Genomic DNA, 22,310 nt, shown 5'->3' with positions numbered 1-22,310 from the left:
TGACAGGTCCTGGCTAGCTAGCCAGTTAGCCTATCCGCAGTAATTAGCAAGGCTAGCAATCTTTTTTTTTTCTAGCTAAGTAGTCATACACAAACAAAAACTGAGTTGTTAATGCATATTACAGTCAATGTGTGTATGCTTGCAGTTGTTGGGTTTATTGTTAAACAAATGCTGAGGTCAGGTGGCTTATACCATGATTGACCACAATTATTGCTTAGAGCTCGTAGGCACCTAGGGGCTCCGGTCTAACTGATCAGTCTTAACTATACAACGCATCAAATTTATTCTGTGGGAGTTACCCATTCTGTAGTCTGATCAAAGATATTGGCCTGGACCTCATAGCAATCCAATGTATGAATATGTTTTTTTAATTTTTTTTTATGAGATTTTAAATGCTCTACCTTAACATAATTTTAAAGTGTTGGTTTGAACTGACACATGGGGATCTGTCTGCTGTTTCCTGGCAGGTTTTGCAGAAGGCATCGGTTAAGAACAGGGGAGAATGTTCCGTCGGTGCCACGTGACTTACTTCTCATGTCAGAGACGGTCCTTCCCAGGTTCATCATATGTATCCTACAGTACCTACGGGACGGATACACTGAACCAGGTGACTGAATGACTGTTCAACAACTAACCTCCACAGGATGTCTGTGAGCCCCTGTCACCCAGCAATGTGCAGCAGAGTCATCATACAGGAAAGCTGTTTGGTTGTTGAGATGTGGTTTGCGTAACTTGGTTTCTTTGAGGTCGCCCTGTTTGTTTACCACGTCAGAGTCCCTACATCGTATCTCTTATCCTGCTGTTGCAGACACGTCAGCGGAGAGGGATCTGCAGAAGGTCTTGCAGCAGCTGGAGCCACAGATCTCCTTCCTGGAAGACCTGACGAAGATGGGTGGGGCCATGAGGACGGTGTTGACAAAGATCTTAACCAATCAGCAAACATTTAAGGACTTGAGCATGGGTACGCATTTAACATTTACACCTGTGATTGGCTCAGGATACTGTACCACTGTTTATTGTAGGACTTGCTACAACAGGTCCTGTTTCATGTCCATGTGATGACTGGCCATTATTATAGGTTGTTAAGTCTGTCTGTTGGTTAAACAAATACCCAGCAAGTTTCTTTTCCTATTCTTTTAAGGTCAAGAAGAGAATGTTTATGCTAAAAATAACTATGAGAAGTACCTGTCTGCACTGAAGAACTCAGGCCTGGTGTCTTCAGAGGAGAAGGCTGGGGCCGGGGCTGGGGCTGGGGCAGCAGAACCTCCCCCAGGAGCCGAGGCCGGGGCTGGGGCAGAGGCCGGGGCTGGGGCCGGGGCTCTGGGGCTCCTAGGTACCGTAGTGTCTTCCTTGTCTACACATGGGGGGGGGGGGGCAGACATGATCAGTAAGGATCTGTGAGAACAGCATCCTTATTGGATTTGATATGGGATTGAGGGGCTAAGTGTTGTTTCTATTTCTTACGCCTCATAGGGGCCACAGCACCAGCTAGCCCCCATGACTCGAATAAAGAGGTATGCATACTGTACACAAGCATTTTTTCTTAGTTGAACATTTCTCCAAATGTAAAAGCAGTAGAGTAAGGGGTCATGTGGCTGCCCTAGATGTATTTCCAGCAGTTTAGTTGCTGATGAGTTTCTGTGTTTGTCTGTTGAAAGGAGGATCAAGATGGCGGGCAGTGTGTTGGTCAGAGGAAGAGGGTGAAACTGAGCAGTACCACCAAAGGTAGGCTGAGGCTGCCGCCATAGACTTTCACTGGTATTTTGAGTGAGTCGTTGTACTAATATGTTTTTCATTGTTGTCCAAAGATCCATCCATAATGGACTCTCTAAAACACAAATGCTTTTTGGAGGAGTTACTGTTTTGGACAATTAAGTATGAGTTTCCACAGAAGATGGTCACCTTCCTACTTAATATGCTGCCAGATCAAGACTACAAGGTAGGTTACATTTTTTTAAAGGTTGAAGATTTTGAAACTTTTCTTTTTTCAACCCTCCTCATTTTCTGATTGTCAGTATTGTAATATGTTTTACCTCAGTATTGTGGAAGCGTCCTGGAATGAATGAATTAATGTTTAGATAACATCAACTCATCACATGCTATGTGGGCGGAAGCCTTGTTTCTAGCGGTCAGTTGGTCTCACTTACCCCCATTCTTTTGTCTTTTTAGATCACCTTTACGAAAACATTTGTTCAACATTACGCATTCATTATGAAAACCCTGATGAAGAGCCATGAGTCCGACACCATGTCCAATCGGATCGTCCATATCAGTGTCCAGCTGTTCAGCAACGAGGAGCTGGCGCGTCATGTGACTGAGGAGTGCCAGCTGCTGGACATCATGGTCACTGTGCTCCTGTACATGATGGAGAGCTGCCTTATCAAAAGTGAACTTCAAGGTGAGCTGTGTTGGAACGTTTCGGTTGGTTTTAAGGATGTTAAATGTGGGATGAGGCTGTTAATGGTTTTGTTTGTCTGAGAATGTTGTGACATAAATCAAGGTTGTCGTTGTGGAATTTGTGTGTTAAAGGGGAGTGTGTTGGTTTTGTTTTCTAGAGAAACACTGAATTTTGATAGAAATCTACTTTGATGTCATCTAATGATTCTGTCCTGTTGCCCATCTGTCTCGGTCTCTGTCTCTGTCTCTGTCTCTCTCTCTCGGTCTCGGTCTCGGTCTCGGTCTCGGTCTCTGTCTATCTCTCTGTGTCTCTCTCTCTCGGTCTCGGTCTCGGTCTCTGTCTATCTCTCTGTGTCTCTCTCTCTCTGTCTCGGTCTCTGTCTCTCAGATGAAGAGAACAGTCGCCACGTGGTGGTGAACTGTGGGGAGGCTCTGCTGAAGAACAACACCTACTGGCCTTTAGTGAGCGACTTCATCAATATTCTCTCACACCAAAGTGTAGCAAAGAAGTTCCTGGAAGACCATTCCCTGCTCATGCTGTGGATGACATTTGTGTCCTTTTTTCAAGGTAAATTGAAATCCTTATTAAATTAAGTGTCTGAATTGACATAGCTTTGGTCGACATATTGTCTTTGATATGACAGTGATTAACCCTTTCTAACTAGCATTGCTAACATCTAACCACCATACCTGTTAGTCAAGAATTGTTGTTGGGTGTTACTGCTGTGTTCAAGATGAGTCATGTCTTGAAAATGATTCACTGTTAGCAGATTATAACAGCTATGGGCGCCAATGTTATTGATATGATACAACTTCAGTGATTCGGTATCACAATTGATAATGTCGCTGATAAAGAAGTGCAAGTCATGGCTGTAGTAGAGGACGTCTGAATATAAACCTCCAATATTGCATCACATTGTTATTCATTTTAATAGTAACCAAACTATTTGCTTGTGGAATGGATTTTTTTTTGTCTTCCATATTTGGCACACAGTTTTTCACTGTGATTTGGAACTTGCCGTATTACACCAACAGTGACACTAATAGAGATGAATCAGACGTGACTCGCTGTCTCTGCATTAGCAGAGTGTTCTGCACCCGTCGTGTGGTCAACCACGGCTCTAAAAATAGCTGTCAACCTCAAATACTGTGAACCAGAGTGTCCTCTTACTCTGGCTGGGTGCAGAGTGCCACTATGTCATTGTATGTGCTGTTAGCGCTTCCCTTGCTTACAAGGGATCCTCTCATGACAGATTTGAGCTGGCTTTCAAGAAACACGGTTAACAGGTTTGCACGTTTCTTAGTTTGAGATTCCGAGGTAGCTTGTGTAAATAAAACCAAAACCTAGCAACCAGACCTCTCCCTGAATGCAGTGGGGAGCCCTGAAACCTTCCTGTTCCCTCTAGGCATGAACTTGAATAAGCGGGAGTTGAATGAGCACGTGGAGTTTGAGTCCCAGACGTACTATGCAGCCTTTGCAGCTGAGCTGGAGGCCTGTGCCCAGCCCATGTGGGGCTTGTTAACACACTGCAAAGTCAAAGTAAGTCGTATCCCCTCCTCCTGTCACATTCTGAGCTGGTGTGCTCGCGTCCACACGGCATGTATACAGATACCACGTGGACATCAGCGCTCTGCTTACCAACCCCGTGGGCTCTTGTTCTGTGTTGTCGGATTGTTTTGATTACTTCCAAACATTGGGTTCACGTGTGTGTGTGCAGGAGACGCAGGAATACACTAAAACAGTGGTACGCTACTGCTTGGAGACCCTGCAGATCTGGTTCGATGCCATCGGCTTTGTGGATGAGGTAGGTCTGAGATGAAGCCCATTTTAGGGAACGTACGTCTGGATCTGTGTTGACAAACTGCCCTCCTCCTCCTCTCCTCTGACCTGTCGTCTCTCTCCCTCCAGCCGGCTCCAAACCAGGTGACCTTTCACCTTCCACTGCACCGCTACTATGCCATGTTCCTCAGCAAGGCAAGTCTGATGAAAGGAGCTCTCTACGAACAAGTCTGATGAAATTAGCTCTCTAGGAACAAGTCTGATGAAATGAGCGCTCTCTAGGAACAATATCTCTCTGTGATAATCTTGCTCTGAATACACGTCATGCTATCACACGTATGACCCCTAAACGTGTCATGTTGACACGCGTGTCATCTGGTTCTCGTGCCCCGCAGGCAGTGAAGTGTCAGGGCCTGGACCTGGACAGCCTTCTCCCAGACCAGGAGATGCTGATGAAGATCATGGTCCATCCTCTTCAGATCCAGGTGCGGCGCTGGAGGCTTCAGTGCCCTGTCAGTCAGTTCCCCTGCCAGAGATGGACCCTGACAGTGTGTTGTTTCCCCCCCAGGCCAGCCTGTCTGAGGTCCACAGCAACATGTGGGTGAGGAACGGCCTGCAGATCAAAGGACAGGCCATGACCTACGTCCAGTCGCATTTCTGCAACTCCATGATCGACCCAGACATGTACCTGCTCCAGGTAGACCACCCTCTCACGGAGACTAAAGCAGTGTACTATACTTCATCGTAACAACGATGAGTTTCACATTTACTGCATCTTTCACACACCCAAGGATGCTTTCCAGAGTAAAAGTTTTATATTTTAACAGTTGAAGATTTCTATTTTATTTTTTTCCAACACATCATTTTTGTTGTTGTCAGTATTGCAGTAATGTAGCCCAATGAAATGGGTTTTATTTCCAGGTTTGTGCATCAAGACTCGATCCGGACTACTTCATCTCCTCTGTATTCGAGAGGTACCACTTTTCTATTGACTTGACCTTGAAAAGTGTAACCTAACTTAAAGGCCCTGTCTGAAGCCTGACTCCTCCCCCTCCTCAGGTTCAAGGTGGTCGACCTGCTCACCATGGCGTCTCAGCATCAGAACGCTGTTCTGGACTCTGAGCAGGAGAGACCCATGCTGGAGGGGGCTCTGACCTTCCTGGTTATCCTATCCAGTCTCCGCATCCACCTCGGTACGTTCTAGAAGCATCTGTCTGTTAGAGAACAGAGTGTTTTCACAGGAGTGACTCGGCAGGGTGGGCGTGAATGAAATCACATTCGGAACAAAGCCACATCACCCACCAGCTTGGTGATTCCCTTCTAAACTGCTGTGTGTGTGTGTGTCCTGACTGGGGCGCTGGTGTGTGTGTGTGTGTATCCTGACTGGGCCTCTCTTCTTCACAGGCATGGGAGACGATGAGATCCTCCGGGCAGAGATGGTCTCTCAGCTGTGTATGAACGACCGCACCCACAGTTCCCTGCTCGACCTTGTATCCTCCACGGCTTCCTGTCGCAAAGGAACACAGTCTCATTCACCTTCAGCCCTGGCCCCATCCAGGCATATCAGTCATAAATATGTGTGTTTATATACACACAATGATATCATGTATATATGTGGGAGATGTATATTAAGGCCAAACGTGTGTGTGTGCTAATTATGATCAGGTTTACCGTACAGACGTACATTCGATTAGATAAAACTTCATTCATCCCCGATGAGAAATGCCCGTGGTTCTCCTTAAGTACGCTGGCAGATTCCTGAGAATCCCAACCCCAAGAGTGGCATCGTCCCCGGGAGCTGCAGCTTCGAGGACATGCTGTCGGCCGTGGCCGACTTCAAAGCCCCCGTGTTTGAACCGGGGGGTTCCATGCAGCAGGGCATGTACACGCCTAAAGGTACTGACTCCAGCCCCTCCACACGCTGCCAGACAGGGCCTCAGTCCAGCCCCTCTACAGCCCCTCCACACGCTGCCAGACAGGGCCTCAGTCCAGCCCCTCTACAGCCCCTCCACACGCTGCCAGACAGGGCCTCAGTCCAGCCCCTCTACAGCCCCTCCACACGCTGCCAGACAGGGCCTCAGTCCAGCCCCTCTACAGCCCCTCCACACGCTGCCAGACAGGGCCTCAGTCCAGCCCCTCTACAGCCCCTCCACACGCTGCCAGACAGGGCCTCAGTCCAGCCCCTCTACAGCCCCTCCACACGCTGCCAGACAGGGCCTCAGTCCAGCCCCTCTACAGCCCCTCCACACGCTGCCAGACATGGCCTCAGTCCAGATAAGCTTTGGTTTAGTCAACTTAATCAAAGTAAAATTCGATACAAGGGATAAAAATGCTACTTTGGATGCGGAAAGCTCTTTCGTAACCATCTTTCATGGTAACCGTACAGGATGTGATAACATTTTTCTACTCGCTCTCGTTATGAACTAAAAATGATTCACCGCAAGCCTGGTGACGTGCGCTAGCTGTCCTTAACCTCGTAACAGATCAACAGGTGAAGAATGTTGATGTCAGACAGAACTACTTTTGAATGCGTCTGCCCTCTTCTGTCCGGAGAGGGCAGCTCTGCTGTACAGTGGGCTGTGACACAAGGACCGATACTGGTCTTCCAGAGCAGCACAGCTCCCAGCACTGCAGCACACCTGTAGTGTCTCTGTTAGGCTCCCTGCTGTGCTCCTGTTTGGAAGTAGTCCTGTCCTGCCAACCCTTTGTCTCTCTCTGTTACCCAACATAGGGCACGGCCCTGGCTCCAGACCCCAGGGTATTTCCAGTCCGTGGCTGTTATGACAAACAGTCTCCCTGTGATAGCAGAGAAGGATCTGCCTCATTAGCTTTGGTCGTCCTCATATCAGCCCTGTGATTGTGAAGCAGATTGAAGCGTACGAGAGGTCAGCCCCGTCTGGCCTCGGTCCAGCCTCAAATGGGTTCTAATTATAAAGACGGCGCCGTGGTATTGGTCCATGGTTGCCGTGGTATTGGTCCACGGTTGCCGGGGCTCAGGCGGAGATGATGTGATTGTTGTGTGGGCGGGCGTGGGATAGAGACGTGTCGAAGTGTTGAGAATAATTGACTTGCACACAATTGGTTGTAGGAGGCAGCAAACTGTTTGTGTCATAGTGTCAGTGTGGGTGGATGTGTGTGGGGGAGACTGGAGCTGTATGCTGTACTTGCCACTTGGGGGCAGTCTAACACCACGTTACGAACTGGACGAATATCTTTTTGTTGTTGTGACTGATCATCCAGGGTTACTGAACAGATGTGTGTTTTCCCCCTGGCAGCGGAGGTTTGGGAGAAGGAGTTTGACCCCATCATGGTGATCCTCAGAACCGTCTACCGGCGGGACGTCCAGTCAGCCATGGACAGATACTCAGCATTGTAAGTGAACACGAAACCTCTTTGTGAGTGAATTCTTCTTGAAAATGGGTGCCGGGTAGCAGGGCCAGGACAGATTTACAGACAGATTCACAGGAAACACATGAATGGTCTTCATCAGGATCGAACTGTCTGTTCCTGTTCAGTCTAACTTGACTGTGTGTGTGTGTGCGTGTGTGAGAGCTGGAACGGCCCTGTTTGATCACCCTTGCCATGCAGCATCGACGTCCTCCCCTGAGGCTCAGAGTGGCTGTTCCCTCCTGATCCCCCCCCCCCCCCCTTGCTCCGGGATAAGAAGCGTTGGCCCCATATGTTGGTTCCAATTAGTTGGCTGTCGAGGCAAAAATCTATAAATCAAGCCAGAGTGTAATAGAATTGAGGAAATCCTTCCTTGTAAGATGTAGTTTAGAAGCCAGAGCAGACAAACTTGTCTGTTGGGGTGAAGGAGATAGCGAGGGAGGTTAATTTCCTTAAGATCTCTGGGATAAGTGGGCAGGCAGGGGGAACACAGAGATCACACCCCTGCCTGCTCTGTCTCAGTGAAGTGCCAGTTTACTGGTGGTGGGAGATTACTTGCTTAATGGATTCTCTCTCTCTTTAATGCGTTCTCTTCAACTCAAACCAAAATAACGTTGCTGTTGCATCCCTGCCCTGTGATAGAAACCCCCCTGTTCTGGGAAGTGGAACGCCCCTGGATCGCTCTGACTGTGACGAAGCTTTAGCTCAACACACAAGCATGTTTCTCCTTGAAACATCGCAAAGTTGCGTGCTCCCTCCCCCCCCTCGTGCAGTCTGTGATATCAGCCTTGTGTTACCCCCCCCCCCCTCGTGCAGTCAGTCTGTGATATCAGCCTTGTGTTACCCCCCCCCCCCCTCGTGCAGTCAGTCTGTGATATCAGCCTTGTGTTACCCCCCCCCCCCTCGTGCAGTCTGTCTGTGATATCAGCCTTGTGTTACCCCCCCCCCCCTCGTGCAGTCTGTGATATCAGCCTTGTGTTACCCCCCCCCCCTCGTGCAGTCAGTCTGTGATATCAGCCTTGTGTTACCCCCCCCCCCCCCTCGTGCAGTCAGTCTGTGATATCAGCCTTGTGTTACCCCCCCCCCCTCGTGCAGTCAGTCTGTGATATCAGCCTTGTGTTACCCCCCCCCCTCGTGCAGTCTGTGATGTCAGCCTTGTGTTACCCCCCCCCCCTCGTGCAGTCAGTCTGTGATATCAGCCTTGTGTTACCCCCCCCCCCTCGTGCAGTCAGTCTGTGATATCAGCCTTGTGTTACCCCCCCCCCCTCGTGCAGTCTGTCTGTGATATCAGCCTTGTGTTACCCCCCCCCCCCCTCGTGCAGTCTGTGATATCAGCCTTGTGTTACCCCCCCCCCCCACGTGCAGTCAGTCTGTGATATCAGCCTTGTGTTACCCCCCCCCCCCCTCGTGCAGTCAGTCTGTGATATCAGCCTTGTGTTACCCCCCCCCCCTCGTGCAGTCAGTCTGTGATATCAGCCTTGTGTTACCCCCCCCCCCTCGTGCAGTCTGTGATGTCAGCCTTGTGTTACCCCCCCCCCCCTCGTGCAGTCAGTCTGTGATATCAGCCTTGTGTTACCCCCCCCCCCCTCGTGCAGTCAGTCTGTGATATCAGCCTTGTGTTACCCCCCCCCCCTCGTGCAGTCAGTCTGTGATGTCAGCCTTGTGTTACCCCCCCCCCCTCGTGCAGTCTGTGATATCAGCCTTGTGTTACTCGTTCACACTGTTTGAATGTGATGGATTGCCTGTCAGGCCGGCCCCGTTGTGATGTGAGCACGCTCCTCCCATGGCTAATAGAGTGAGAGTCTGTCCAGACCGCGGCCTGCTCTGCGGTGGAGACACTCGCTCTCCAGAGCGTTCAGCCTCACCCTAATCACCGGGCCGGCGTCGTGCGGATCCATATGGCCCGCGTCTGATGCATTGACCATATGGAATGGCTTTGGTGTTGTGTTGTTCCCTCCAGTCTGAAGCAGTCCGGGATGCACACAGGGAACCCGTGGCCTCCCTACAAGGAGAGGAGCCCTCTGCACCCCTGTTACCGAGGCCTGGCCAGACTGCTGCACTGCAAAACCCTTCACATCGTCATCTTCACCCTGCTCTACAAGGTGAGCCGCCTTCTCGCCACCTCTCATGCTGTCCTGCTGTGCGGCCCGACAGCCAGTTGCTCTCTAATCAGGGGTCTGGTTGGTTGGGGTTTAGATCTGGATGGACCACCAGAACATGTCGGAGCACGTCCTGTGCATGGTGCTCTACCTCATCGAGCTGGGCCTGGACAACACAGGGCAGGAAGACAAGGAGGAGGAGGTGAACTCTGGGACAGTAGGGGGGGTTTGGCTGTTGTGTTGGGTTAGCAGCGTTTCATTTCCCTGGTCTGCTATGTAAAGATTCCTCGGGATGTTCCACATATATCATCTCTCTTATGCGTCCCCGATGGTGTGTGGTGTTGTAGTCGGGTTTGCGGCACGACTGAAGCGTATTCATTGCAAAACATCCAAATCTTTGTCTAGAAGTAACATTTCAGTGAGATATACGGACTTGTTTTTAGACAGTGTGTCTTGAATATCTTGTTAAGTGAAGAGGTTTGAAATCTTGTTTGCAGTCATATCTCAGATGAAGCGAGCTCTTTTCACATTTCCAAAGGTTTTTAAGATGCTGTATTATTTGGTAAAGATGGATAATCTTGTGTCAAAGTATAGGATTATTAGATTTAAGAACATTTATTAAAAAGCCTAAATATCACATCATATTTCAAGAAATCCCCATTTTGTTTATCGCAGTTTTATTTACTTATTTTAAGCCAAACATTTTTGAAGTGTCATTGTGGTGTGGTTCCTGTCGGGTGACAGTCTGTGTGTGTGCTGTGTGTGTGCTGTGTGTGTGCTGTGTGTGTGCTGCAGGAGCCTTGCATCGAGGAGCACTGCCACGACAGCTGGTTCCCCGGCACCAACCTGCTGACCAACCTGCACCATGTCATCAACTTTGTGAGGGTGCGGGTCCCCGAGACGGCCCCGGAGGTGAGGAGGGAGCCCCCCCCCAGCACCAGCGCAGAGACCTCCACCTTCAGCCAGGTACGCTCTGCTCTGGAGACCTGGAACACAGGGGGGACTGTAGACCTGGAACACAGGGGGGACTGTAGACCTGGAACACAGGGGGGACTGTAGACCTGGAACACAGGGGGGACTGTAGTCCTGGAACACAGGGGGGACTGTAGACCTGGAACACAGGGGGGACTGTAGACCTGGAACACAGGGGGACTGTACACCTGGAACACAGGGGGACTGTACACCTGGAACACAGGGGGGACTGTAGACCTGGAACACAGGGGGGACTGTACACCTGGAACACAGGGGGGACTGTAGACCTGGAACACAGGGGGGACTGTAGACCTGGAACACAGGGGGGACTGTAGACCTGGAACACAGGGGGGACTGTAGACCTGGAACACAGGGGGGACTGTAGACCTGGAACACAGGGGGGACTGTAGACCTGGAACACAGGGGGGACTGTAGACCTGGAACACAGGGGGGACTGTAGACCTGGAACAGAGGGGGGACTGTAGACCTGGAACACAGGGGGACTGTAGACCTGGAACACAAGGGGGACTGTAGTCCTGGAACACAGGGGGGACTGTAGACCTGGAACACAGGGGGGACTGTACACCTGGAACACAGGGGGGACTGTAGACCTGGAACACAGGGGGGACTGTAGACCTGGAACACAGGGGGACTGTAGACCTGGAACACAGGGGGACTGTAGACCTGGAACACAGGGGGGACTGTAGACCTGGAACACAGGGGGGACTGTACACCTGGAACACAGGGGGGACTGTAGACCTGGAACACAGGGGGGACTGTAGACCTGGAACACAGGGGGACTGTAGACCTGGAACACAGGGGGACTGTAGACCTGGAACACAGGGGGGACTGTAGACCTGGAACACAGGGGGGACTGTAGACCTGGAACACAGGGGGGACTGTAGACCTGGAACACAGGGGGGACTGTAGACCTGGAACACAGGGGGGACTGTAGACCTGGAACACAGGGGGACTGTAGACCTGGAACACAGGGGGGACTGTAGACCTGGAACACAGGGGGACTGTAGACCTGGAACACAGGGGGGACTGTAGACCTGGAACACAGGGGGGACTGTAGACCTGGAACACAGGGGGGACTGTAGACCTGGAACACAGGGGGGACTGTAGACCTGGAACACAGGGGGGACTGTAGACCTGGAACACAGGGGGGACTGTAGACCTGGAACACAGGGGGACTGTAGTCCTGGAACACAGGGGGGACTGTAGACCTGGAACACAGGGGGGACTGTAGACCTGGAACACAGGGGGGACTGTAGACCTGGAACACAGGGGGGACTGTAGACCTGGAACACAGGGGGGACTGTAGACCTGGAACACAGGGGGGACTGTAGACCTGGAACACAGGGGGGACTGTAGACCTGGAACACAGGGGGACTGTAGACCTGGAACACAGGGGGGACTGTAGACCTGGAACACAGGGGGGACTGTAGACCTGGAACACAGGGGGACTGTAGTCCTGGAACACAGGGGGGACTGTAGACCTGGAACACAGGGGGGACTGTAGACCTGGAACACAGGGGGGACTGTAGACCTGGAACACAGGGGGACTGTAGTCCTGGAACACAGGGGGGACTGTAGACCTGGAACACAGGGGGGACTGTAGACCTGGAACACAGGGGGGACTGTAGACCTGGAACACAGGGGGGACTGTAGACCTGGAACACAGGGGGGACTGTAGACCTGGAACACAGGGGGGACTGTAGACCTGGAACACAGGGGGGACTGTAGACCTGGAACACAGGGGGGACTGTAGACCTGGAACACAGGGGGGACTGTAGACCTGGAACACAGGGGGGACTGTAGACCTGGAACACAGGGGGGACTGTAGACCTGGAACACAGGGGGGACTGTAGACCTGGAACACAGGGGGGACTGTAGACCTGGAACACAGGGGGGACTGTAGACCTGGAACACAGGGGGGACTAGAGACCTGGGAATCTGTGTCTGAGAAAGCAGTCTGTAATGTGCTTGTGGAAGGAGCAGTGCTCAGCGTGACACTTCTGTGAAGATGAGGGAAGTTGAGACGTAAGGTGGTTGTATGTTCTAGAAGTAGTCTTCCTGTGCAGATGGTTTCGGTTGCTTTTCGTCCCACAGAACTCCAGACGGCTGACGGGGAACTGGAGAGAGGTAGCCTCTTGCATCTCAGTGTGCTGTCTCTTGTCCTCTAACCAGACATGGTCTGTGTTCACAGACTCTGGTGGTGGTGTGCTGTTCTGGTCGCATCGGCCTCTCCAAACCGTTTCCTTTTCCTCTGTGTGTGTGTTGTATATGCCCGTGTGTTTTACTATATAATTGTCGCTATATTGATATGACGGTGAAAGTCTCTCATGGTGTGTTTAGTGTGTGTGTGTGTGTGTGTGTTGTGTGTTGTTTACACTGCTATGCTCTGATGGTCCCCCCCCCCCCCCCTCCTTCAACGGCTGAAACTAATTCAGTGTATAATGTGAGCCTGGGTAAATGCTTTTTAACTGCACGTCAGTGTGATGGATGGAGCCATGACTGGGCTGTATGATGTATGTTTATTTAACAGCGCCCTGGTTCCCGGGCTGGGTCAGGTCAGTGCCATCCTTCAGAGACTTGTCTTGGGTTTGGGCAGGATGATTTGAAAGGTCCTCCCTGAGCATGAGCCAGCACTCTCAGGACAGGTACTGGAGAAGTCAGCTGGATTTCTATAATGGGAATTTAATGTGACTTTGATATGTGTGCCGTGCCTGTCTCAAACTGAAGGACTGGCATATTATTATCATCAGAGTCGGGATGCATCAGGCTGGATGGGCTGTCAGTGAAGTTGTAATTTCACGAGAGAGAGAGAGTGTGTGTGTGTGTGTGTGTGTGCGTGCGTGCGCGTGCGTCCAGGCTCTTCTTTAGAGACAGGATTCAGATTAGGATGGGGTGTACAAGAAGCAAAGATGATGACTGGAGCAATTCCTCCTTGCTCCCTCCGTCTCTGTGTCTGCTTAACAGCCATGGTTTGTGAGATGATCTGGAGGTGGGTGCATGGTGTCCTCCGCATGGTCCTGGACCTGAGCCGCGTGACATCACTTCCTGTGCCGTGTGTCGTTGGCGTGCAGAACCTGCGGGAGGCGCAGGTGTTCAGCCTGACCTCCGAGCGCCCCGCGGGATGATGGGAAGCGTGGTTCTGGACCTGCCCTGACATAACCTCTGCGTGTGTGTGTGTGTGTGTGTGTGTTGTTGTGCAGAACCTGCGGGAGGCGCAGGTCTTCAGCCTGGTGGCGGAGCGCCGGAGGAAGTTCCAGGAGATCATCAACCGCAGCAGCACCGAGGCCAGCCAGTCGGCCCGGCCCAAGAGCTCGTCCACCCGCTGGGTCCCGCCAGGCACGCCCCCGCAGCTGGTCACGGAGATCCTGGAGATCCGCGAGAGCATGGTGTCCCTGCTCATCAAGCTGCACCAGAAGCTGTCGGCCAAGCAGAGCGCGCTGACCCCCACCTGGCTGGAGGACATGGACGCGGGGCGCCACGCCCACGGGGACGGCATCACCGCCATCGAGCGCATCCTCACCAAGGCGGCCGCACGCAGCCGCCAGAGCAGGCGCTGCATCCAGGAGATCTGCGGGAAGGTCTGTCCTCCGGTACCACCGAAGAAGAACAGCCCCTCCGACAAGAAGACCATGGACAAGGACGAGAGGTGAGGGGCTCGGTCTGGAGGAAGTACTGTCACAACCTCCCTTATGACCAGGATCTGTTTATCAGTCGTTATACTGCACCGAAACACAGCCATCAGGAGTCGTGATCTCCTATTAGCTTATATTAATTGCCACAACGTGATATTTATTCATTGAATCCATTCTTGTCCGAGGGGAGAAGGGTAGATTGTAAGGGCTTGGAGCCAAAGTGGTGTAACTGCCGCGGATATGACTTGTGGATCAGATGAAGGCTGTCAGAGAGATCCTTTCAGTGCCATAAAGGATACAACTGCACTGACCCAGAGGATGTGATGAACAGAAACCCTGCTTGAGGGTAGAAGAAGGGTTGGCCTTTGGTTCACATCCCCCAGGATAGAGCTGGTACAGCTAGAATCAGAATCAGAAGGGATTTTATTCGCTATGAGTGTTTGCACAAACAAGGATATTACTTTGGCAGGGAGGTGCATACATTAAACATAGGAATATTGAAACTTAAATATGTGGACTAACTATACAAAAGGAGCAAAGTCTAGCTGATGCTAAGGGGGGTCTAGCTAATACTAAGGGGAATAAAAAATCAAAATATAAACATAATATATATAAGCTAGGGCTTATATACGGCTAGCTAGAGCTCCAAGCCCGTACCTTTGAAATTCAGCATCAAACCAGCGCTCTCCTGCAGACTGGAGATTGTCAGTTTTCGCAATGAAGATGAATCCAATGTGATTTGGTGGTTCCTCCTCCCTCTCTCCCCCCCCCCCCCCCACCAGCCCCCTCTGTCTCCTCCCCTCTCTAACGATGATGGAATGGGCTATGAGCGCTCCATGATGACCTATTTTTGAGGTTGACTCGACCTGCCGACAAAGACAAAGACGGCATCCTTCCCTTACGTGAGCACTGCAGCCATTACCACGGCAACCGCCCACAGCCAGCGAATAGCAGTGAAAGAACGGGGGGGTGCCGCCCCTTTCTCACAGCCAGCTATGTGTGCCGCCCGCCCGCCCCTCTCCCCCACCCCCCCCAGGACTGTCAGGGTGTAAGCGCTGGGCTGTGGCCTCCTGTCAGGGTCTGTTTACGTCCTGTTATTAAGGGTCTCTATTTCCCGTTGCCCCCGCGCCCCTCCAGCCTGCACCGGCTGCTGTGGGAGCTGTTAGCAGCGGCTAGCTAACACCCACATGTACCCTTATGGAAGTTGTGGGAGGCTTGTTTTGCGTGTCAGCAAGTGTACCTGTAGCCCTGGGAGGGGGGGCTATTCACTGACACTGTTCTGTGAAACCCTCTACATACGGTGCACTGTAGACACTTCCCATGGAAGCTGTTGCTATGGCGATGATCTCCCCGTGGATGAGCACGATGCCGCGGTCATGCGGCGACGGCGTCCTCCAGAGCGTTCATCCGGAGCTGGGCCCTCGGGCACGGCTCGCTCCAGGGTGATTGGTCCTGTGACGCAGGCGGGCCACGAGGACTGAGGAGCGCTAACGTGGGCGTGTCTTAACGTGGGCGTGTCTTAACGTGGGCGTGTGTTTCCCTTCCAGACGCCAGCGGGCCCGGGAGAGGCAGCAGAAGCTGCTGGCTGAGTTTGCCTCCAGGCAGAAGAGCTTCATGGAGACAGCCATGGACGTGGGTAAGAACAGGCTGCTGCAGTCCAGCGCTATCAGGCTCCAGCAGTCCAGCGCTAGCACTCATGACCCACAGCTCAGCCAATAGGCTGCTGCAGTCCAGCAGTATCACTCATGACCCACAGCTCAGCCAGCAGAGCCTCCTCTTCTGCTAGCTGTTCAGAGCACGGGAGGCAGACACAAAACACATTCATTTGATCGTTTGTGTGCTACTTTTGGGTGGATTTTAAAAAACTTTGTAGACTAGATGCTAAAGCCGTCTTACCACTCATTACCACTCATAAGCACCCACTAAAACGGCCCCCTCTTCTGAGCGTCCTTGTGAGGACACTGTGCACCTGCTCTGCTGAGTCCCTGAAGGAGAGGAGGAGCCGTGGGCTCATCCAGCCCTCAGTGCCCTGCCTGAGGGTGGCCGGGTGACGGCGGCCCTGCGCTGGCCCGCTCCGTGGGGGCCGCTGGTTAGGAGGACTGGGAGGGCAGCGCTCCTCGGGGGCCCCGGGCCCCGCTGGCTGAGGGCACAGCGGATCACAGCACTAATGGTGGCGCCGGGCTCCCAGGGGCCCCCCTGACACACTGTGGTTAGCAGATGAATAATGTTCCCTGTGATCCGGAGCTGCTGCGAGGCCCGGGGGCCGGTGGGCACCGGTTAGCCCTGCATCTGAGGCCGTCCAGCAGGGCAGGCGATGCTCCTCACCGCCCCCTGGCTGCAGCCTGTGGCTTCACAGACCATCCACCAGCCTGGAAGTCAGAAACGGCCCCTTACAGATACTTTTATTTAAACCTATTTTCAGCTTGACTGATGTGAGAGAGAGAGAAAGGAATGCAGAGAGAGAGAGAGAGAGAGGGGAGGACATTCCGGAAATGGCCCCGGCCTGAATTGACACCTGGCCCCTGCGTTATGTAGTCCTCGCCCCTCCCTCTTACAGATAAAATTATACTTACAGATTATATTCCAGGCTACTGAGTCAGTAAAATCTGCTATATTCCAGAGCTACATCTGAAATGTAGGGGCCCTAACGCACCATGCAGAGCAGTGTGTGTGTGTGTGTGTGTGTGTGTGTGTGTGTGTGTGTGTGTGTGTGTGTGTGTGTGTGTGTGTGTGTGTGTGTGTGTGTGTGTGTGTGTGTGTGTGTGTGTGTGTGTGTGTGTGTGTGTGTGTGTGTGTGTGTGTGTGTGTGTGTGTGTGTGTGTGTGCAGCCTCATCCATCAGCACGTGTCCCAGCTGACGTACTGAAGCTTTTTCTACATTAGTGTTTCCATCTTATCAGTTTAAAGGATGGGCCCAGGTCTTTTGGCAAGCTACATTTGTTTCCCAGATTGGATCAAAGGTCATAGGGGATATAAATATTTGCTCTGGAATTTTAACAAGGCAGATTGGTCCGACTGCAGAAGCATCTGTTCAAACATGAATCTGTCCTGGGCTCTGATGCTCCAGAGCTGAATGCTGTGTGGCAAAGCCAAGATAAGACTGTAAACAGGGTCTAGTGTTTCATGCACTAGCTTCTGCTCATGTCCCCTTTTGAGTTGTTTTCTCGTGTGGCTTCACTGGCTTGCAGGTTAGGTCATGTGCCTCTTGAGGGAGCCCTGTTGGAATGCTCGTATACCTGGGATGTGGGGGATGTCATAATAGTTTCAGAGCGTTTATGGATTTGACACGTGTATAGTAGCAGATGTTGTGAGCATCTGCCTTGACCAGAAATGGCTTGGCTTTTTTCTCCCCCCAGTGCTTGACAATGACTTTGAGGTTAATGTGTATACAGAAATCATATTTCATATTATGCAAATGAGACAGACCCTCCGGTTTGGCCAGTGTGGCATATAAAGGCACCTCAGACTCCTTGTGCTTCCAAACACCAGTCGACAAAAAGCAATCAAAGTCTGTATTCACTGCAGGCGTCATCACGTCGGTGTGATGAAGGAAAAACAGGAATGTCAGAAGTCCCTTATAGTAACAGTGGAGCGCTTGTCCCCTGTGCGTCCTCTCACACACACACACTCACACACGCGCTCACACTCACACACACACGCACACACACCTTACCCAGAGCGGCTGGGTACACTGATAGCCCAAGGCTAAAGCTCTTGCGTTGACATCTAACGCAAACAGTTTCCATTTCCCCCAGAACACGAACACCTCTCTCGAGATCACATTTGTCCAAAATGCGATAAATCAATTCCAACAGAGGTTGACATTTTGCCACGATATTTACTGCTCAAATAGAACGCCGTCTTTAACATTTAAAACTAATTTCACATCAGTAATTAATTTCCGGCGATGTGTCAGTAAGCAGGGACCCGAGTTGCATTTCTACTGTACATATTGATACAGACAGGCTCTCCAAATAATTCTTTCTTTGCACCACAGAATAGGGAGGGATTTTCTAGGAAAGCTAATGCTGTCTAAGGCAGAGTGCTTGTGAAACATGACAAAAGCAGGAAAAGACCTTGTCCTCATAAAGGGACTATTTGACTGCTTTTAATAGCTACCCTTTGAACCCTTTCTTTACGAGACCATTTAGAAAAATCCCCCTTTTCCCAGCAGCCAGGCCAGACTGGGCCCGTCATTCTACCACAGCTTGTCATCGAGCTGGTGTGAAGCAGGGAAGAACGGCCTAATTGAGCATGGTGTTACTCCCCTGAGAGTGAGTGGAGCTTGGAGCGACCGTGATCCTCTCACTCTGATGGAGCTTCATGGTCTCAGTGTTTTAGCCTGCCCAGAGGAGAGCTTCACACAACATTACCGCCTAATGCTTTGGGGGGGGGGGTTCCCTTTTTCTTGATTTTCTTTACGCGTGGTTCGTCAAGCTCGTCTTCCTCTTCTGATGTGGTTGTCCCCCAACTCCTGCTGGTTAGTTATGTGAACAGATCAGAAAGCCTCATCATTGTTTTGACTGTTTTCATACAGCTTTGGACAACAGTACACCCCAACCTGCAGAACTGTCCAAAAGTGTTTCTCACACCATGACAAATATTCTAAAGCAAGAACACATGAAGAAGTAATGACATGAAAATACGGAACTGTTCTTAACATTGCCCTCTTATAATGCTCCATAAATACAAAAGATACAATTATAAAGAAATAAATGAAGACACAGTATTTGTGTCAAAAACCTTGTCTGCCTAAGACGTGCACAGTGCTGCATGTTGATGAACTGCTTCGTACGGACTGCAAAGTAAACCCGTGTTTCCTCTGTCTCCCCTGTCAGAGTCTCCTGAGACTGAAGCAGCCATGGAGCTGGGAGCGTCTGAGCTGATGGAGTCTGAGGTCCTGTACGACTGTGTGATCTGTGGCCAGAGCGGACCCTCCACTGAGGAGAGGCCCACAGGCCTGGTGGTCCTGCTGCAGGCCTCCTCAGGTCAGGAACTACACTACCCACACTCCCCCGCCCCCCCGACGCACCCCGATTAATGGGCTACACGGCCCGGCTTTGTTCACACCACCGTCCTGATTTGTAGTTCTGTTTTAAACAAGCAGCTAATGAAACAGCAGGAGGGGAGTCAACTGAACAGGTCGTGTATTTCACAGATATGAGAATCTACTCCCCTATCTGCGGTCCAGCCTATTAAACCAAAATAGTTATTCATGGAAGCTTAACTCCGCCATATTGGACAGCTCATCTTAATAGGCAGGTTGGCTGTTGTTTTAATTGGGTCATTCATCATTCATGTTGATCCCAGGTTGCGTTGCTCTAGAGCGGTTTGCTGCGTGGAGGTAATTTCTGTGCCGTGTTTGCGAACGGAGCAGTATCACTCACTGTCACGAAAATAAACGTTGTGTTTGATTAGCAATTAGTGGAGTAATAAGTCGTTTTCAGCGCACTCCTCTCTTCAAGGTCAGGGAGTACACCTTATGTAATCTACCACCTGTTGTTCCACACAGTCCCGTCAAAAGACAATGTGAACAATTGTAAGTGACAAATGTAAAGGTTCATTATTTCACGCTGTCACATTGCCCTTCTTCAGACGGCAGACCGGCGTAATCATTTTCAGCTGGGCGTTTCTCCAGAATGGTTTCACTGCCTCTGATTACGGCGACTGCGTTGCTGGAAATGAGCTGTCATTACCGCCTCCGATTCGTCAGCCGTCGCTTTCCATTCGGACGTGGAATGGAAAAACATCTGTGTAGGATCGCCGGCTGGCCCGAGCCTGTCACACGTCCCCGTCTCAGTCACTGTCCTTGATTTATTTTATGTAAATATTATGCGTAAACCTATAAATAGCGCGCCGGAGAGCTCGTTATTCATGTCGTAATGAGTGAGAGTGAAAGATGTTCCGTGTCCTGTGTTCACTGATTGCTGTGCAGTGTTGGGGCACCGCTGCAGGGACGAGAAGGCCAAGAAGCTGCCCACCTGCGACCAGGAGCACATCTACCCCGCAGACACGTGCGGCGCGGCGCACGACGTCAGGCTCACCCTCATGCAGCGCTTCTTCAAAGATGTAGGTCTCTCTCTCTCTCTCTCTCTCTCTCTCTCTCTCTCTCTCTCTCTCTCTCTCTCTCTCTCTCTCTCTCTCTCTCTCTCTCTCTCTCTCTCTCTCTCTCTCTCTCTCTCTCTCTCTCTCTCTCTCTCTCTCTCTCTCTCTCTCTCTCTCTCTCTCTCTCTCTCTCTCTCTCTCTCTCTCTCTCTCTCTCTCTCTCTCTCTCTCTCTCTCTCTCTCTCTCTCTCTCTCTCTCTCTCTCTCTCTCTCTCTCTCTCTCTCTCTCTCTCTCTCTCTCTCTCTCTCTCTCTCTCTCTCTCTCTCTCTCTCTCTCTCTCTCTCTCTCTCTCTCTCTCTCTCTCTCTCTCTCTCTCTCTCTCTCTCTCTCTCTCTCTCTCTCTCTGACGCACTCCCACAACACGCCCACTCTGCCTGACTTTTTGTCCTTCAGTCTTTCCTGCCTCTCTCTCTCTCTCCCTTTTTTTCTCTTTCTTTTCCATCTCACTGTCTCTTTCGCTCTGTTTTCTGCTTAGCTTTTCTCTCCCCCTCGTATGTTTCCTCCCATTGTCATTGGTTTTGACCTACCTGTGAAAGGATCCATGTAGCCCCCGAGCTAGCGTGTCCAACCCAGCCCTCTCCATCCCTAAGCCTCTTTCACACTCAGTCATGACAGCCTGGGCTTCCTATCCTGTCTGCTGTCCCACATTGTCCTGACTGAGGTCCAGGTGAATCAGTCCTGCCCCCCTCCCAGCCTCGGTCTCTGCTTGCTCCAGCAGAAAGGGATTAGGACATGGAGGATTTACAGCTCCTAGCAGAGCCAAATGCCCTGGACAAGTCCATTCCCAGCCCTCTCCACCTCCACATGTCCAGTCCCAGCCGTGAAGAGTTCAGTCAGCATTAGGAGAAGCCCAATCTCCTCTGCTGCCCCCTGGGGAGAAGCTGGACGTCTATTGAGAGCTTGGCCGCCAGGGAGGGTTTTCTTGACCTGGCAACCCGTGGGTGGTGGTTAACGTGTCATTCTCTCCGGTTTCAGAGTTCCTGCCTGCAGTCGGTGTCTATAGGCTGGGACGGGGGCGTGTACGTGCAGACCTGTGGACACACCCTGCACATAGACTGCCACAAGTCCTACATGGAGTCTCTGAGGGTGAGTCTGAGGGGAGGTTACATCCTAATGTGGGGAAAACCTCTTCACCCGACCATCCCCACTTATTCCCGAATGCTCTGCGTGTGGACTGAGAGCCTTGGCTTTCTCCCCCCAGAACGACCAGGTGCTGCAGGGCTTCTCTGTGGACAAGGGCGAGTTCACCTGCCCGCTGTGCCGCCAGTTTGCCAACAGCGTGCTGCCGTGCCGTCCGGGGCGTGGCACGGAGGCCGGAGGCTGGCGGGCCCCCAGCAGCAAGACCACCAGCATGCTGGTCAAGGAGGTGGAGGACCAGCAGGACACTCTGGGCCTTTTCCCAGTAAGCAGCCACACTGTAAGGCAGATAAACCTTTACCCACTTCCTGCATACCTCACTTCTTGCATAGCTCATTTCTTGCATAGCTCACTTCTTGCATACCTCACTTCTTGCATACCTCACTTCTTGCATACCTCACTTCCTGCATACCTCTTCCACTTTCCTAATCCCCATCTTTACTCACAGACAGACAAAGTCAGGAAATCGGTGAAAGGTTCTAAATGACTCCAATCGGAGCAAATTTTTACCAACCGATTTCTAACCATCTATCATCTCCTGATGACACTTTGCTGCGATCATCTCTCATGTTGTCCCCTCAATGTGCTGACGCACACTGCTAGCAGATTAGCCTAGCATCCATCAATCCCAGGTGTTGTGCTAGCAGATTAGCCTAGCATCCATCAGTCCCAGGTGTTGTGCTAGCAGATTAGCCTAGCATCCATCAGTCCCAGGTGTTGTGCTAGCAGATTAGCCTAGCATCCTCCAGCCCCAAGTGTTGTGCTAGCAGATTAGCCTAG

At 51.5% G+C, this 22,310-nt stretch overlaps 1 protein-coding gene across 4 annotated transcripts in view; it reads left to right on the top strand.

Annotated features, from left to right (window-relative positions):
* Positions 1-22,310, top strand: part of ubr3 (ubiquitin protein ligase E3 component n-recognin 3) — a 41,389-nt gene that overhangs the window by 671 nt on the left and 18,408 nt on the right. The window contains exons 2-29 of one of the 4 annotated variants that reach the window (XM_084688429.1): positions 468-607; positions 809-961; positions 1,142-1,333; positions 1,474-1,514; positions 1,659-1,725; positions 1,809-1,939; positions 2,170-2,398; positions 2,786-2,965; positions 3,804-3,937; positions 4,116-4,202; positions 4,307-4,376; positions 4,577-4,662; positions 4,746-4,874; positions 5,099-5,151; positions 5,237-5,370; positions 5,582-5,667; positions 5,932-6,073; positions 7,453-7,549; positions 9,525-9,666; positions 9,761-9,865; positions 10,459-10,629; positions 12,751-12,783; positions 13,857-14,302; positions 15,836-15,924; positions 19,126-19,275; positions 20,223-20,356; positions 21,369-21,479; positions 21,595-21,810. In XM_084688429.1, the coding sequence (XP_084544555.1) occupies positions 468-607; positions 809-961; positions 1,142-1,333; positions 1,474-1,514; positions 1,659-1,725; positions 1,809-1,939; positions 2,170-2,398; positions 2,786-2,965; positions 3,804-3,937; positions 4,116-4,202; positions 4,307-4,376; positions 4,577-4,662; positions 4,746-4,874; positions 5,099-5,151; positions 5,237-5,370; positions 5,582-5,667; positions 5,932-6,073; positions 7,453-7,549; positions 9,525-9,666; positions 9,761-9,865; positions 10,459-10,629; positions 12,751-12,783; positions 13,857-14,302; positions 15,836-15,924; positions 19,126-19,275; positions 20,223-20,356; positions 21,369-21,479; positions 21,595-21,810 (3,748 nt within the window). The remainder of the gene's footprint in view (positions 1-467; positions 608-808; positions 962-1,141; positions 1,334-1,473; positions 1,515-1,658; positions 1,726-1,808; positions 1,940-2,169; positions 2,399-2,785; positions 2,966-3,803; positions 3,938-4,115; positions 4,203-4,306; positions 4,377-4,576; positions 4,663-4,745; positions 4,875-5,098; positions 5,152-5,236; positions 5,371-5,581; positions 5,668-5,931; positions 6,074-7,452; positions 7,550-9,524; positions 9,667-9,760; positions 9,866-10,458; positions 10,630-12,750; positions 12,784-13,856; positions 14,303-15,835; positions 15,925-19,125; positions 19,276-20,222; positions 20,357-21,368; positions 21,480-21,594; positions 21,811-22,310) is intronic. The other 3 variants (XM_084688430.1, XM_084688432.1, XM_084688431.1) reach the window with 3 other exon arrangements.

Source organism: Hypomesus nipponensis, chromosome 23 (genome assembly GCF_054491055.1).
Source record: "Hypomesus nipponensis isolate SF chromosome 23, ASM5449105v1, whole genome shotgun sequence".
Classification (NCBI taxonomy): Eukaryota; Metazoa; Chordata; class Actinopteri; order Osmeriformes; family Osmeridae; genus Hypomesus; species Hypomesus nipponensis.
The sequence above is the reverse complement of the archived record's forward strand: the minus strand, read 5'-3'. Positions and strand labels throughout refer to the sequence as shown.